Source organism: Microtus ochrogaster, chromosome 15 (genome assembly GCF_000317375.1).
Source record: "Microtus ochrogaster isolate Prairie Vole_2 chromosome 15, MicOch1.0, whole genome shotgun sequence".
Lineage (NCBI taxonomy): Eukaryota > Metazoa > Chordata > Mammalia > Rodentia > Cricetidae > Microtus > Microtus ochrogaster.
The window spans coordinates 19,089,704-19,104,875 of record NC_022017.1 but is presented as its reverse complement, the minus strand read 5'-3'; the positions used below and the strand labels follow the sequence as shown (position 1 = coordinate 19,104,875).

The window sequence follows — 15,172 nt, the reverse complement described above, 5'->3', positions numbered from 1 at the left end:
GGTGTGCATTGACTGTCAGTGTGTTTGCAGGTGTGAGGGTGTGCATTGACTGTCAGTGTGGTTTCAGGAGTGAAAATGTATGTTGACTGTGATTATTGTACCATACCATTAGAAAACAGATTTCTTTCTCTAAGGCAGTTTTCTTTTTCTTTTACAAAGTAACTGCATCATGTGAAACAGGGCCTTAAAAAACATTTAGATTTTTGAGAAACAACTTTTTATACTAAAAATGAAACATAGAAAGAATTGTACTGCTAGACAATCAAGAGAACAGAAAGTGAAGAATTAAATTCAAGCAGAAATCAAGAAAAATTAAGATATTTTCATTTCTTTTTTAAAGTCACTAGCTCTATGTTGTCCAGAGCTATGGAGAAACAGAGTGCAGTCAGTAAAGGGGGGTTGAAAATCATCCTGAGGAAGGTTAGTTAAGTTTGAGCAGAGGGAACCAGAGTAGGTCAGTGCAATCCAAAATCAGACTTGGAGATTTGAAGCTTTTCCCACTTGGGTAAGCATGCTGCACTTAATCACCCTAAGGTTGATCTTCACCGGCTGCTGTCTCACATACCTGCTGCTGCTTGCTCTTGGGTTTGTTGTTGTTGTTTTGCAATTTCCTGGCAGCAAACAAGTAGAAAAATGTGCTTTATAGTTAAGTTAGCTTCTTTCAAAAACTGAAACCTCAAAGTGGAGACTGCACAATCCCAAGTTGATGCTTAACAAGAAACAATGGACAGGTCATTAAGAATTGGTTAATGATAGTTTACAGCAATAAGCCTTTGTTCTTTTGTATATGTTAGAGTGCATGTGTGTGGAAGGGGTTGTCTAGGGTATGGTTGTATGTACTCAAGTATGTGTATGCATGTGGTGTCCAAAGATCTTTGGGTGTCTTTCCTCAGGCTCCATAAACTGTTTTTATTTAATTTGCTTGAGACAGTGTCTCTCTCTAGCATGGTGCCTGTAGGTGAGGCTGAGCAGAAAGTTCCATTATTGGATTCAGGTAATATGCCACCATGTTTGCCATGTTTACTTCCTTGGATTTGAGGACTGAACACACACACAGACACACTTATAAAATTTAGCAGAATTACTTTTCCCAAGGAAATATAATTAAGAACAACAATATACCATAAAGGGAGTAAAGTTGTGCTTATGAAAATGGTGTGTTTGTGCATGTGCAGTGTGTGTAGGTTACTGAATGGCAAAGAACCCAGCCTATGGGGCTTCTCTCATTCCTCCCTTTGGAGATGTTGAGAACTCTGAGGCTAATGGGAACCAATAAAAACCTCATGAATTAAGTCATATCCAAGTTTTCCTTCAACTGTAAAACAAACCCATGGAGTTCAAAGCTTTGGCATATTGCTCCTTAACTAAAAAAAAATGTTTAGCAAAAAGCTCAAACAAAATTCTTATTGTGCGTTTCTTTAAAAATGGGCCAGTTGGTCAAAACTGAATTCTCGAGACATTGGTCCAGTTTCTGTCAGCATTTCCAGGCAACCCCCGAATGATCTCTTAGTAATTACAGCTTCCCTTACATGTGTGAGTTTTTGAATGTTTGATGCCATACCTTATAGAGTTTTTTAATATTCAAAATTTAGACACAAGTAATTAAAATGATGTAATATTAAAACCAATATTAATTTAGGTCTTGAATATGAGAGAATTAGTGTCAGTTGTAAGTGTGAAAATACTGTTTGTGTTTGTTAAAGAGAATGACCTTCTTTTGAGATTCAAGGTGCTGTCATAAAACAGCTGCTGAGGCATTAGTAGCATGGACATCACGTCGCTGGTATTCTCAGGGCTCAGCAGTAGACAGAGTGAAGCTAGCAGGAAGAAAGACACTAGGCAGTGTGTCAAACCAAAGAGTGAGACAAAACAGGTATGGAAGGTCCTTGCGTGAGTGAAATTGGTTGCTGTGGGATGTAACTATACTATTTTGCCACTTCACATGCTTTAAATTTAAAAAAAAAAAATGAAAGTAAGTTAATCTAACATCTGTGAAGAACAACTTCTACATAGGAAAGAGGAAGCTAGACTTGGTTGTCAGATATGAAAAGATGGCCTTGGGGTTGACTAAAAGTTGTAGCTTTGCCATGGGGATCCAGCTCGGTTTGTGTTTGTGCATGCAACACGTTTCAGCAGCCCCAGATGCTCCCACAGGTCCCCACAGATCCAGATTCCCCATAGCTCCAGAGGCACCCCACAGTCCCAGAGCCCCGCCCCCACAGCTCGGAGGCCCCCCACAGTCCCAGAATCACCCTATAGCCTCTTCAGAGGCATCCCACATTCCTAGAGGCACCCACAGCTCCAGAGGACCCCCACAGCTCCCCACAGCTCCAGAGGTTCCCCGCAGCTCCAGTGGCACTCCACAGCACCCCACAGCTCCCCACAATTTCCTACTGAACTGATGCCACGAGAGAAGCCACTATCAGAAGAGGCTGCCTGTGATAGATGTACTTGCTGCTCTTAGAGGAGCTTTTGGATGCTGTTAGCATGTGAGGCTGCCTATGGTGTGTCTGGTGTAGCTGCTCTCTAGCAAGCCAAGAGCAAAGGAAAGTCTTGCTTCAAGTATAGCACATTTATTAGACCTATTTAATACTTTCTGTTTGTGTTCACCAAGCGCATGCTTTAAAAGACATCCCTTTTTGCAGCCTTGTCAATTTCAAAGTAACAAAGCATGCTTTGTGTTAACCATGTTGCTTTTCTTGCACGTTCTTTGGGTCGATTTGTTCATATATATATTAGTAATAGCTTAATTTTTATTTATTGCAATCATTATTTTACAGTTAGTGTATGGTGGAGGAGGAAGCAAGGAATGGGCATTTATATGTTGAAAGTCTTTTGACTTAAACTTGGGAGACTTCTGTGGTCAACCACATACACACGCTGGAATATCCCCCGAACTTTGCTATCACAGTTTCCAGGATGTGATTCAACTCTCCTCATCTGAAGGGAAGAAACTGTGATGCAGCCAAGCTGCGGCTTTTAGTGAAAATAAGTGAACATTTGCATCTAATTTGTGGCGAGAATGTGCTGAGACCCGTGATCTTCCCTTGCTTTGTAAGCGTTCTATCAACCACCGAGAGCCCCGGCCTCTTCTGAGGGTGGAAAGTGTTAGCTGCCTGTGTAAAAATGTCAGAACCTATTTCACACAAGCACACTGTACTAAAAAGGATATGGAGATTTTCCCTTCGCTTTCCTCCGGTGGGGTTGCAGCAACATGCCTTCACCAGATATAGAGCAATGAGTGTGTGTTGACTTTCTTGCAATTCTTGCATAAGCCTGTCACTGCCTACTCAGGATCTAATATTTAAAACAGAGTTGGTTCTTGATTGGCTTAAATTTAAGCTTCTATTAGGCATGGGGGTTGTGAATGAAATCAAAATGGGCCAGAACGTTAGTAACTTTGACCCTCCACCTCCTCAGCCAAATAAAGGGCACCACATCCAAATGTTTGAAGAAGTGTGCAGAAGAGAACTCAGCACGCGGTAGAACCTACAGCCAAACAGAACACATATGTATATTCTTAACATTGGGAAGAGTCTTAAACAAGACCCAAATCCTTGTGTGAATTATAATTTGATGACACGTTACATTACAGTAGAATCACCATCCATTTGGATAGTTCTCTAAGTTTTTAGCATCTTTGTAAGATTAACTGTGTGAAACATCTTGAATTTGCTCAATTTACTCAGCTTTGCAAGACTAAACTAATAGTTCACAGCCATGAAACATTTATTTACCCACATTGATATCACTAAGAATCTTAGAGGCTGACATTTTTCTTTAAAAGTACTAAGTAGCAAGTAGCAGTATATGAACTGAACAGGTTATATTCGTGTGTGTGTGTGTGTGTGTGTGTGTGTATGTGTGTGTGTGTAAATACACATGTTCACACAATAGCAATTAGTGATAAAAAATTGAAGGAGAATAGGGACGGGTATATAGGAGGGTTTAGAGGGAGGAAAGGAAGGATAAATATAACATAATAGAATAGTCTCAAAAATAAACATTGAAAAGCTACTGAACAACTAAGTCCATTCTTGGCTTCTCTTCAGTGTTGCTAAGTGACAAAATGCCAAAGACACCAGAGTCCAAAAGGCCTGAAGTTCTATTTCTTTAGTTTCCAATTGGAAAGCTGAGGCTGGAGCAGACGTTGAACAAAGACATGCACTTGTCAGGTCTACCACAGATGCTTCCTGGTAGGAGAAAGCAATATACCTCCATATCCTAAATACTGTGTGGTTCATGGAAACACACTGACTGACCAGTCGCTGGTTTTGCCCATAGCTCGATGCCAACGGGGAGCTGCTCATCCGCAATGCCCAGCTGAAACACGCCGGAAGGTACACCTGCACGGCACAGACCATCGTGGACAACTCTTCAGCTTCCGCTGACCTTGTTGTGCGAGGTAAGAGTTGCCAACAATTCAGATGAAAACAAACCCCCAGGTATTTGACGTTTGTAATTTGAAAAGTCTTTTGGTCACCCTGGATATCCAGATCCTCATGTGTTTACAGTACGACTCCGTGCTGCAGATGTGTTTCTGGTTTCCTCCCCACAGCTCGGGAATGGCTTACACCAGACGAGCAGTAAAAGCGCTCATTCTGTTTGTGCCCCTGACTACATGTCTTCTAGAAAGTTATACACCACAAGCCTCTTACTGACTGTGTTTAAAGCTAAACACTTACTAAGCCCCGTGTTTCCTTCTAATGCTTTTCAGTGTGTGGTATAATGCAATTCGCTTTTTACTTCAATTGGGGAAAAATTGATGGGCATTGCTTACCTTAGCCACAGATGTGATATATTTGTTATTGTTGTCTTAGAATTAAATGTGGAATGATGCAATACCATGCCGCTGTGTACTGCTAATTTTGTACTATTGCTTTTGCTGGCATAGGTGATGTAACCGAGAATGTGATAGACTAAGTGTGTATGGCAAATGCAATCCCTTTGCCCTTCTGCTGTGGAGGGGAATGATTTGGAAAGAGAGCTAGCTGTGAACTGTTCTCCACTGGTTCTCCGCCTGTACAAAGAAGGCATTCCTCTTAGCTCAGTTCCAAAGACATTCCAGGGGTTGGCTGCAGTCTCTTCACCTTAATGTCTTCCTATTTCTTGTAACCATCTCCAACTATCCAGCAGCTCACAAAATGCTTTAGTATTTCCACGTGTATTCTTTGACCTGGTATCTTTTTAATGTTCTTTCTGTGTCATTTGTTGCCCAAAATTTATCACCCTTCAAAGCCTGCTCAAGTATTAGTCTAGGATTTCTCTGGTGGCTCACATATTAGTTCTTCTCTGAACCTTTAGAATTTCTATCCTTTCTTATCAACTTGTATATAACTTATTATTGTCTACTATAAAAATCATGTGCATTTTGACTAATATTTAGTAAGTCACATAAGCCTGTGAAAATTTTATGACTACTTTTTTCTTATTTTTTTAATTTTTTGCACTTACTATCTTTTAACATTTGAACATTATTTAAGTGCTTATTTTAAGACAATTTTTGAAAATGAGACAAATCCTTAGTAAATAAAATATTTGGGGCTTGTACAACTGAATTCCCCCAGCCTCATACCCATCTGAATTCCCCTCTAGAACAGCAAAAAACAAGAGTGAACACTTGGCCAACAGGAGGCAATGCTGCAAACCCTTCAGTTTTGGGTAGGGGTAGCAAGGACCTGACTGAAATTTCTTTATCCAAATTAGCTCGTTTATCCATTCCACAGACAGTTTACTACAAATTAATACAGAAAACGCCATTACACAGTTCCAGGGTAACAGAACTTCTCGTGAGTTCAGCCTCTCCATTCTTAGTAAATTGTTACTTGAGGCACTGACTACCTTCACAAGTCATCAGAGAAAGAAACAAGTTTACTTTCCTTTCTAACCAGACACTAGCTACAAATCCATTTTTGGCAGGACCCTAAATAAGGATCTTACTAGAATCATTTAACGTATTTTAAGAAGAAGGGGAGAGGTTAGAGGCAGGGAGGGGAGCAGAAAAATGTAGAGCTTAATAAAAGTCAATAAAAAATAAAAAAAGAACAAGAATCAGTGTTACCAGAGGGTTCATGTAGCAATGCATGAACATTCATGTTCTCAGAATCATGATAAGATCATAATGATGATATTGGCATACATGATAGAAGGTGCTTTATGTACACATGTTTAGTAATTAATAATAATCCATTGTTTGTATTATTACAGAGCCAAAACTAATTTTAAAAAGATGCTATAATAGGTAATATGTGGACATTTAGAAAAGAAACATTTTGTATGGCAATTTTTGGTTCTAGGGAGAAAGGTGCCTGGCAAGAGTCTAGCAAGTACATTCAGGAGATGCATGGTGCAGCTTCAGGCCCTGGCAGTGGTGGGTGCTGCACAGGGGAGTGGATGGTACTATTTACTCCATGAAATCTGCTCAGTCACAGATTCTCCAACACGGAAAAGGTGTCTATTATGTGTAGACAGATAAAGTTCTCCAGAGTTTATGTGTGTCACAATGTACACACTGTAGAACTTCTAAATGTCTCAACATTTGGATTAGAGGGTGAAGGGATAAACAATTCTCAATATTCTGTCTGATAAAACAAATAATGTTCTTAGTAACATATCCATCTAATTGTACTTTTGCATCTAGTTCAGGAAGTCATAAGCTGTGTTTATTTATTTCATTGGAAAGAACAAAAAGTTAATAAGCTTCCTGTAATGAAACTAAAGGCAAGCTTAGAATATAAATTTGAGTCAGGCATGGTGGCACATCCCTTTCTGCTCATCAGAGTGGGGCCAGAGGTAGGGATAACTCTGTGAGTTCCAGCTTGTCTTCATCTACATAGACTGTAAATGGCAATTGGAAGACCAGTGTGTACCCCACACTTCAATAACAAACACCCATTTCTCAAACTCAATGGAGTGTATAGCAGCCCACTCTTACCTGAAGTTTTTCTTTCTAGGCTCTCAGCTAGCCAAGGTCAATAACAATCTAATTATATTAAATGGGTAACTTGAGATACAAGTAATTCATGGTCTTTAAGTAGTGTATTCTTGTGTGTGGTGTGATGAAACCACATGTATCCCACTCCATCCTTCCTGGAATGCGTGAGTCATTCTCTGATTGGTGTATCAAGTTTTATAGCCACTGTTCTCAGCCTGGAGGTTGCAACCCCTTTGGGAGTAGAATGGCCTTGTTACAGGGATCATGTTGGACCATCAGAAAACAGATATTTATGTTACAATTCACAATGATAGCAAGATTAGAGTTATGAAGTGGCAATGAAAATAATTTTATGGTTGGGGTTCATCACAATGTGAGGAACTATATTAAAGGGTTACAGCATTAGGAAGGTTGAGAATCACCGTTGTATAGCCTGTCCACTTGATAGTTGCTTAGTAGCCATTTTTTGTATTCAAATAACCTTTATCTCACTTAATAATGATTCCAAAGCACAATTTCATTACACCATAGCTTGATAACTTTGCATTAGTTATTAATCTCTTCATGTATTAGCTTGAAGAAAATGAATGCAGAGAAGAAAATGTCAGTGGCCCACAGCTTGTGTGGATGTATGTGAGTATGTATCTGTGTGCACATGTAACTATAATGAAGGAGTGGTGCATGCATGAAGCTTCACGAAAGTAGCGTATATCAGAAAATAGAGCATGCCTTTTGTTATTATTTTAAACTAATTTATGAATGGACACAATTAATTACATCTACATACCTTTTTATGGGTCTGTTTTCCAATGCAATAGCACAATACCTGAACTAGCATTGTGTATAAAGAAAGGAAGCTTATATACATCATAGTTTATGAGGATGGAAGCCCCACACTGTCATTGGCTCAGTTCTGCTGGGCAGTGAAGGACGTATATAACATGGAAAGGCCACAACACATTTCACTCATGTGTGTGTGATTCATACCATGAGACTGTAATCAAAACAAACAGAAAGAAGACCCTCCATGGCCTAATACCTTATGACAGGCCCTATTTTGAAAAGATTCCACCATTGGGAAACCAAACTTCCCACAGGTGAAGTCTCAGAGAACCATACAAGCTGTATGCAAACCTTAGCAACCTCTAAAGAAACAATACGAGTGAGTGTGACTGGATCTATATCATGGAACATTCTACTTAGAGGAGATGATCTGCTGCATGTAGGTGACGTCTAAGGAATAAGGAAAAAGGCAGCATTGTTGACTGAAAACGAGTCATCAAAATGGCACCAGTATTTAGGCAGAAGACAATGTCTGTTAAAAAAAAACAAACTTGGATGTATTTAAACACGAATTCTGTATAAAGTGACTTAAAGAAGAGAGGAGAAATCATTGCACAGAATCTGATCCACCAATTCTACTCCAGCTGGAAACTGGGGCTCGCAAGACCTAGAGCTTTTACTCTCCCCAAGCTGACTTTTCTATCACGTCTGTCTATCTATGTTGGAAATATTCCTGTAACGTTTATGTCGCATAGTGATTATCTCTACAAGAGGCTTTGCACTTCCTGTAGTATGCTCCTAGAATTTCAGTACACAAAATTCAAGATGTGGATAAAACTCTGGCAATAAGAAAAGATGATTCTCTCTAATCCAGGGGTCTTACACTCAGACTCTCATGATCACAACAAACTGATAAATCAAGTATGAAATTATGTAAAGGACACACCAAGTAACCAAGGAAACATGTGTCAATAAGAGATTCAAGAGGAAGAAATAAAAATAACACAACTCAAGCCAACATTCAGAAGATAGTTATTAAAGTACGGCATAATAATCATACTGAAATTGGGAAATTATTCAGAGTCAAAATGGTGCTAATCAAAAAAAGTCTATGAAAATTTAATAGTTAGGAGAGAGAAGAAACGCCTTTAAGTGGTGTAGATGCACCGTCATTGAAAATAGAAATCCCAAAGATAGCACCTCAGTGACAGACAAGGGATGGATCAGAAAGCTGGAAGTCACACTTGATAAAATTATATTTCATCATAAAGAATACAAAATTAGACATTAAAAAATAAAGACATTGAATATGTAGCTGAGTCTGTGGCCTGGACCTCTGGGCTTAGCTACTTAGCAATCTGAGGCAGGAGGATGACTTTATCTGAGAACCAGCCTTTCAAATATTGCTAGACCCAATGCAAAAAAAAAAATTGGAAAAGACACTGAGGATATAGCAAGAAATTCTTGTTTTCCAATTGAATTATTAAGGAAGGAAAAATAAACAAAAAAGGAGAGAACCACATTCCAAGACAGGTTGGAGACCAATCTGGGAAGGTCAAGGACAAGCAGGACCCCCCTGTTCAACAATCACAAAAAATAAGTAAAAATAAAACTTCAGAAAACCAAAAGTAAATGCAGTGTTATACAAGCAGTCCCAGTGAAAAGGATCTTCTTCACAAGGATACAATGGTACATGGACAGTAGGTTATTTGGTAGCAATAGTATCAAGACGACCAGAATGCTGGCCCACATGATGGCCCCCAGTGACTCTTGTTTCTGGCTCTGCAACCTGAATATAACCTCTGTTGGCTTGTTTACTCTGTGGATCAGCAGAAGTGATGCTTCAGGATCAGTACTGAACAATATTGCTCCTGCTCCCCAGCCTGAGGACTGAAGGCTGCCATATCAGAAGCAGATGTCAATGTCCCCATGGAGTGGTCCACAGGAGGAGGGAATGTGCTTCCCCCATGCCCTAAGCTGATTTACCAGTGATTGGAGGGAGATATTGGGGGCATGTGACTCTTGCAGGTACCTTGATTGTAGAGTGCAACAACCAAGAGAAACTGACCAGAACCACTCAGCTCAGAAATTACAGAATGATTCATCCACCCACTGACACTATGAGAGATAGTATTGCTTCTCGTCCTTAAGCTGCTGAGCTTGGGGATAATTTGTTATGCAACAATATGGGGCTAATACAATAATGGTTTATTCTTATTAATGTGCTGAAAGAAGAATAGCCATTCTCTACGTACTTGTCTACCCAATGGGGAACGAGATATATCAGGACAATTACAAACAGCTCCTTGCCCATGAAACCAGATGACTCAATATGAAACCGGACAAAAGATGTGAACAGACATCTCACCGATGAGAGAATATAGAAGCTGTAAATAAACACATCAAGTGTCCCACATGATGAGCCACTAGGAAAACACAAATTGGAAATCCAAGGAAATGCCACTGCAGAATTACTTAAAAGGCTACAGCTTAAAAATAATGCAGACTGACTCGTTTACATCTGAGTAGAGTAATTTCCAAGGGAGCGGCCATGCTGAAATGAGTGACTCTGAGCTTACGGCTGTGCTTCCTTAGGATCTGGCCTCTGCACTCGAGGTGTCTATCCCACAGGCGTAAACATTTATGCACATAAATATGTATATATTATAAGAAAAATGACAAGTATCAAAAGTGAAACCCATAGATACACAAAAATATGAATAAAATATTCATAATGTCTTCATTTATAATACTAAAACCTGAAAACAACTTAAGTGGCATTCAGTAGTTGAATGGTTAAAGAAATTCAGTGGAATATGACTCCACCATAAATATGTAGTGATTGAATATATCTTAAGGGATTTGAACTGATTAATCCACATTCTCAGAGTAACTGTATTCACATTTTCAATGGGCAGGTAACTGGCCCCCCGGCTTTGCGAATGCAATAGGTGACCTTATGGTGAAGCTGTATGCCAGGGGGCGCGGTGACACAGGCAGGTAGGAGGCAAAGCCAACATTGCTTAGGAAGAATCAAGTGTACTAAAAAGTACAGGGAGGCACCTCAGAGCAGCCCCTCTGAGTGGGGCCCGCTGATCGCATCCACATCAGGTTTGAGTTGTGACATTGTTCTTTAGTTTTGCAAACTGTCATCCTGGTGGGAAAGTGAGGGATGGGGAAACTTCTGATTGTTTTCCATAGTTGTTTGTGAATCTATAATTACCTCCTAACAAAAATTTCAAAATCCCTGGACCTACGATACCAAGAGCTGTAACAGAGATACATGCAGTGTATGCTGCAATTTTTGAAGTGACAGCCCCCAAACTGCCTTCTACGAGGGTAGATCCAGTTAACCACCCACGTGGATAATGCAGGGTGGGGCTTGCAGTTTGAGGAGCAGTGTTGATGAGTAGCTGGAGTTTCTGTCCCTACCCTGTGGTCCCTTTTGTCCCCCTCTTTGTACATCCCAGTATCTTCTACAAGTAAACAACAAATGCATGTTTGCGGGTTGCCACTGTTGGATTCGCAGTGTTCTATGGCAACCAGACATTGAAAAGGCCTGGTGTGCCACGTCTGTGTATGGAACACTTCACCAAGACAGCTGTGTATTTGGGGCTGTTGTCCCCACAAATCCTTGGTACTGAGTTTGCCAATCATATTACATTATTCATAATGTGTGCTTTTGGGATAGTTAAAAAAGATATTATCAGCTTTTCTTCTAGTTTGTCAAATGAAACAGATGTAGAACTCACTCAGTGGGTCCTTGAACACTTGCTGATGATGTTAGAGGGAATCCATGCAGAGTGGGAGCTATGTGCTTTTCCCTGGAAAGCAGGCTGCAGGGGGAAATGGTGGCTGAAGTTTGTCCTAGATAGGGCAATTTTAGTTCAACATTGTCACACTAACTAAGACAAGATTAGCTTTAAAATCCTGATCACAGAGCCACTCAACCTGTGTCTCAGTGACAAGGGAAACCATCCATCCACCCACGGTGCATCCATCCAACCAACCAACAAAACAAAGCAAAATTAAGAAAAGAAATGAAGGGAAAAGATAAGCACATCTCTCAGTGGGAGCACAATGCAAATGTGGAAATGATTCCAGAGAAGAATAGCATTCCAGGCTCAATAACGCTGAAATTGTCTTTAGAATATTTCACTGAAAGCTGTTGTTTAGAGAAAGGTATTGACACAAATCAGAAACAATACATAATCAGTAAGAGAAGCCAGCTGAGAATCAACCTTAAAGCAGAGGTGGGGGCTGTATCCTTTTACAGCATGGGTCCCGGACCCCTGACTAAGGCGCAGGGAAGGAATGAAGAAAAGACACGCACACATACAGAAACAAACTGAATCTGGTGGTCTGGTCTCTCACAGAAAAGTTGTAGCACCTTGGAAGCTCAGCGTGTTGAGCAGGGAAGTGGAGTTATTGCATACAGCTGCAGACCAGCTTGCTCGTCTTGGTAGGAGTAGCCTCTGTCACAGTGGATATTGCTGCACACACTGTCAACATTTATACTCGGACCTGAGGCAGGCTTGGCCACTCCCATGGGGCTAAGGTATTCTTCCTTGACGTGACTGTACTGTGTCAACAAGGCACATTCACCAAGGACTTCCCTTCCTCTGGGTGACACCCTGCTCCCCACAGAGGTGTGTGACATAGTCAAAGTATTAGAAAATGCTTACTATTTAGATCTTTACTGTGAGAATTGTTTTGTATTAACTCAAAACACACTTTTGCACTTTAGATATTTTATACTTCTCACAAAAACCTACCCTAAGAAGACTGCTAAACATTTGTGTCTTTCTGATACCTGTGAAAAAGAACAAAAGCTTCCTGTCACAGTGATAAATACCAACAGCTTGGAAGCGAGAAGATCTATTCTTATTCTGAATCTCACACATTTCAGTCTGGCTCAGTTGGGTTCCTTGTCCGACCCAAGGCGGATTATCACGTCAGGGAGCACAGGGGAGGCAACCTGCCCCTCTCATGACAAGTGGGAACATAGAGACACTGGGCTAAGGTCTCCTGCCCTTCATAACTAAACTGCCCTCCACTAAGATCTACCTCCTCAGAGTTCCCCTCATCACCTCCAAACAGCATCAGAGCTTGGTGACCAAGCCCTGAGAACCTAAGCTACACACCCACGAGCATTTCAGGTGGCTTTACTAAGTGAGAGAGTGAGGTTTGTGAGCCACCCTTGGGAATCTCTTTAAAGCACTGTGGAGTTAGTAAATCCAACCTTATTTGCCACCAGTTGCTTACTTCTTACAGTTACCCTTCTCCTTACTGCAACAAAACAAAAGCAACATTGAAAGAAGGTGGGTATTTTGGTTCACAATTCCAGGGTACAGTCTATCATGATGGGAAAGTCATTCCACCAAGCATGGATAACATAATGGCAGGACAGGAGATGGTTGGTCACCATGCATCCAGAGCCAGAAAGGAAAGAAAGACTGCCTGCCAGGCAGAGTATCACAGGGGAGGCAACCTGCACATCTCATGGCAAGAGAAAATGAAGGAACACGGGCTGAGGCCCCCATACCCCTCGGGGCCTGCATATGCACACACCAGCATTCCCTTGTTTCCAGCTTATTTTATCCTTTTTATGCAGTTCAGAGCCTCAGCCCACAGGATGGTACAGCATCCAGTTAAGGTAAAACTTCCCACCTCAATGGCCTAATCTAGATAAATCTCCTCAAGAAAGCCTAGAGGTTCTGTATACCAGGTGATGCTAGGTCTTGCCAACTGGACAGTCAAAACAAACCATTAGATTACTGGTCACTAAAAGATTACGTCACCAACTTCTAAGTTATTTAGGATTCCAAATGAGAAATCAGGGATCTTGTATATCCCTGAATGCAATAGGGCTCAAAAACCTTTTAAATTTTGTAGAATTCTTTAGGTAGGTCAAAAATTAAATTTCTGTAGTATTTGGCATAAATATTCAATTGTCTTATAGAGCCCTTACATCTGATTTATCATTATTGAATAATCAACTATAAATTTATACAAAAGTGTTATTAAAGTGAAGCAGGCAGAAATTATTTCAAAGGAACTTCAAGTCAGTTTATTCCTCAGAAAGTTAGGAAGAGCAGGCACAAAGGTTTCATGTAGCACACATGTCAATGAGGAGTGTAGGTATAAATGCAACTTCAATAGACACACATACACACACACATATATATATATAACACACACACTACACATACACCACACACACACACACACACACACACACACACATATATATAACACACACACTACACATACACCACACCAAGCACACACACCATACATACCACATATACACTACATAAACATCGTACTTGCCACACACACCACATACACATGCACACACACCACACCACACATATATACACACAGCACGGAGAGAGACCTAGGTAAGAGATAAACATGTAAAGGCAAAAAGATCAGCGTCCAGCTTGAATGAAACTAAAGAGGTAGCTTTTTGCAATATCTGGGCCAGAAAATACACATTCCACCTCAGATCCTTGGAAGACAGCCTGAGTTTTCCACTTGCTCTGGCCAAGCAAATCTTGCCACAGAGACAGACTGGAGGTGCTGTCTCATCAGCCTCGCAGGACTGAGACAGCGAAATGGCCCTTGCTGCCCGCACTGGCTGAAAGAAGGACCAACTAGGCGCCATTCAGAAGCATTTTGACCCAACTCCACACTAAACCACAGCTACACTGGCTATTAATAGCGAAGCTGGCCCAGAAATTAAGCATTTCCCTCTCTTCTGAGAATCAACTAATGCACGTCAAGAAAATGCTGTTAAGAGCATCTCTCCACAGTGGTGCCTACTAAGGCTGAACGTTGGAAATGAGTACCAGCCTGGTCAGAATAAACGTAGGATGTAGAAAATGGCTGGCTGTTTAAAATTAGAACCTACTGTCCTGTTTAATTTATTCTTAAAACTCAAGGAAAAACTTTTCCAAGTACGCCTGTGATTTAAACTGCATTAGCTGTGAAATTATATTTCTCAGTGAAAGTTGAAGGAAAATGGCTTACTTTCAGTCTCTGTCTTTGAGAAACTGGCCAGATTTTGATGAATGGAATTTCTCATTGATCTGTGTGCACAACTTCCTTTAAAAAATAAGTGAGGACTAGAAAAATTGAAGCAGTCAAGAACCTCGGGGCCTGTGACTGTTCTGTGTCCACTGCAGTGCTAAGACACACTTCTATGTGTGTGTCCTTACTGGACAGTAATGCTGAATTAAAGTGAGGATCATGCGAATTATATCCATTTTAGAGCAGGCACAGATAAAGAATGGCACCTAAAGTTTTGTAGGTAAATGAAGATCAAATGGATTGTCTTTAGAAGATAATTTGAATTATGTTTGAATTATGCTGAAGAACCATTGTTTTTGCAACTCAATCTTTATATTATGATAATGATACAGAATAGGAATATCAGATAAAAGCTATATA

The 15,172-nt window shown here is 40.4% G+C and overlaps 1 protein-coding gene across 3 annotated transcripts in view; it reads left to right on the top strand.

Annotated features, from left to right (window-relative positions):
- The window catches only part of Cntn1 (contactin 1), a 283,386-nt gene that overhangs the window by 203,290 nt on the left and 64,924 nt on the right, over positions 1–15,172 (top strand). For all 3 annotated transcript variants that reach the window (XM_005354313.3, XM_005354312.3, XM_005354314.3), the window contains exon 15: positions 4,285–4,405. In XM_005354313.3, the coding sequence (XP_005354370.1) occupies positions 4,285–4,405 (121 nt within the window). The remainder of the gene's footprint in view (positions 1–4,284; positions 4,406–15,172) is intronic.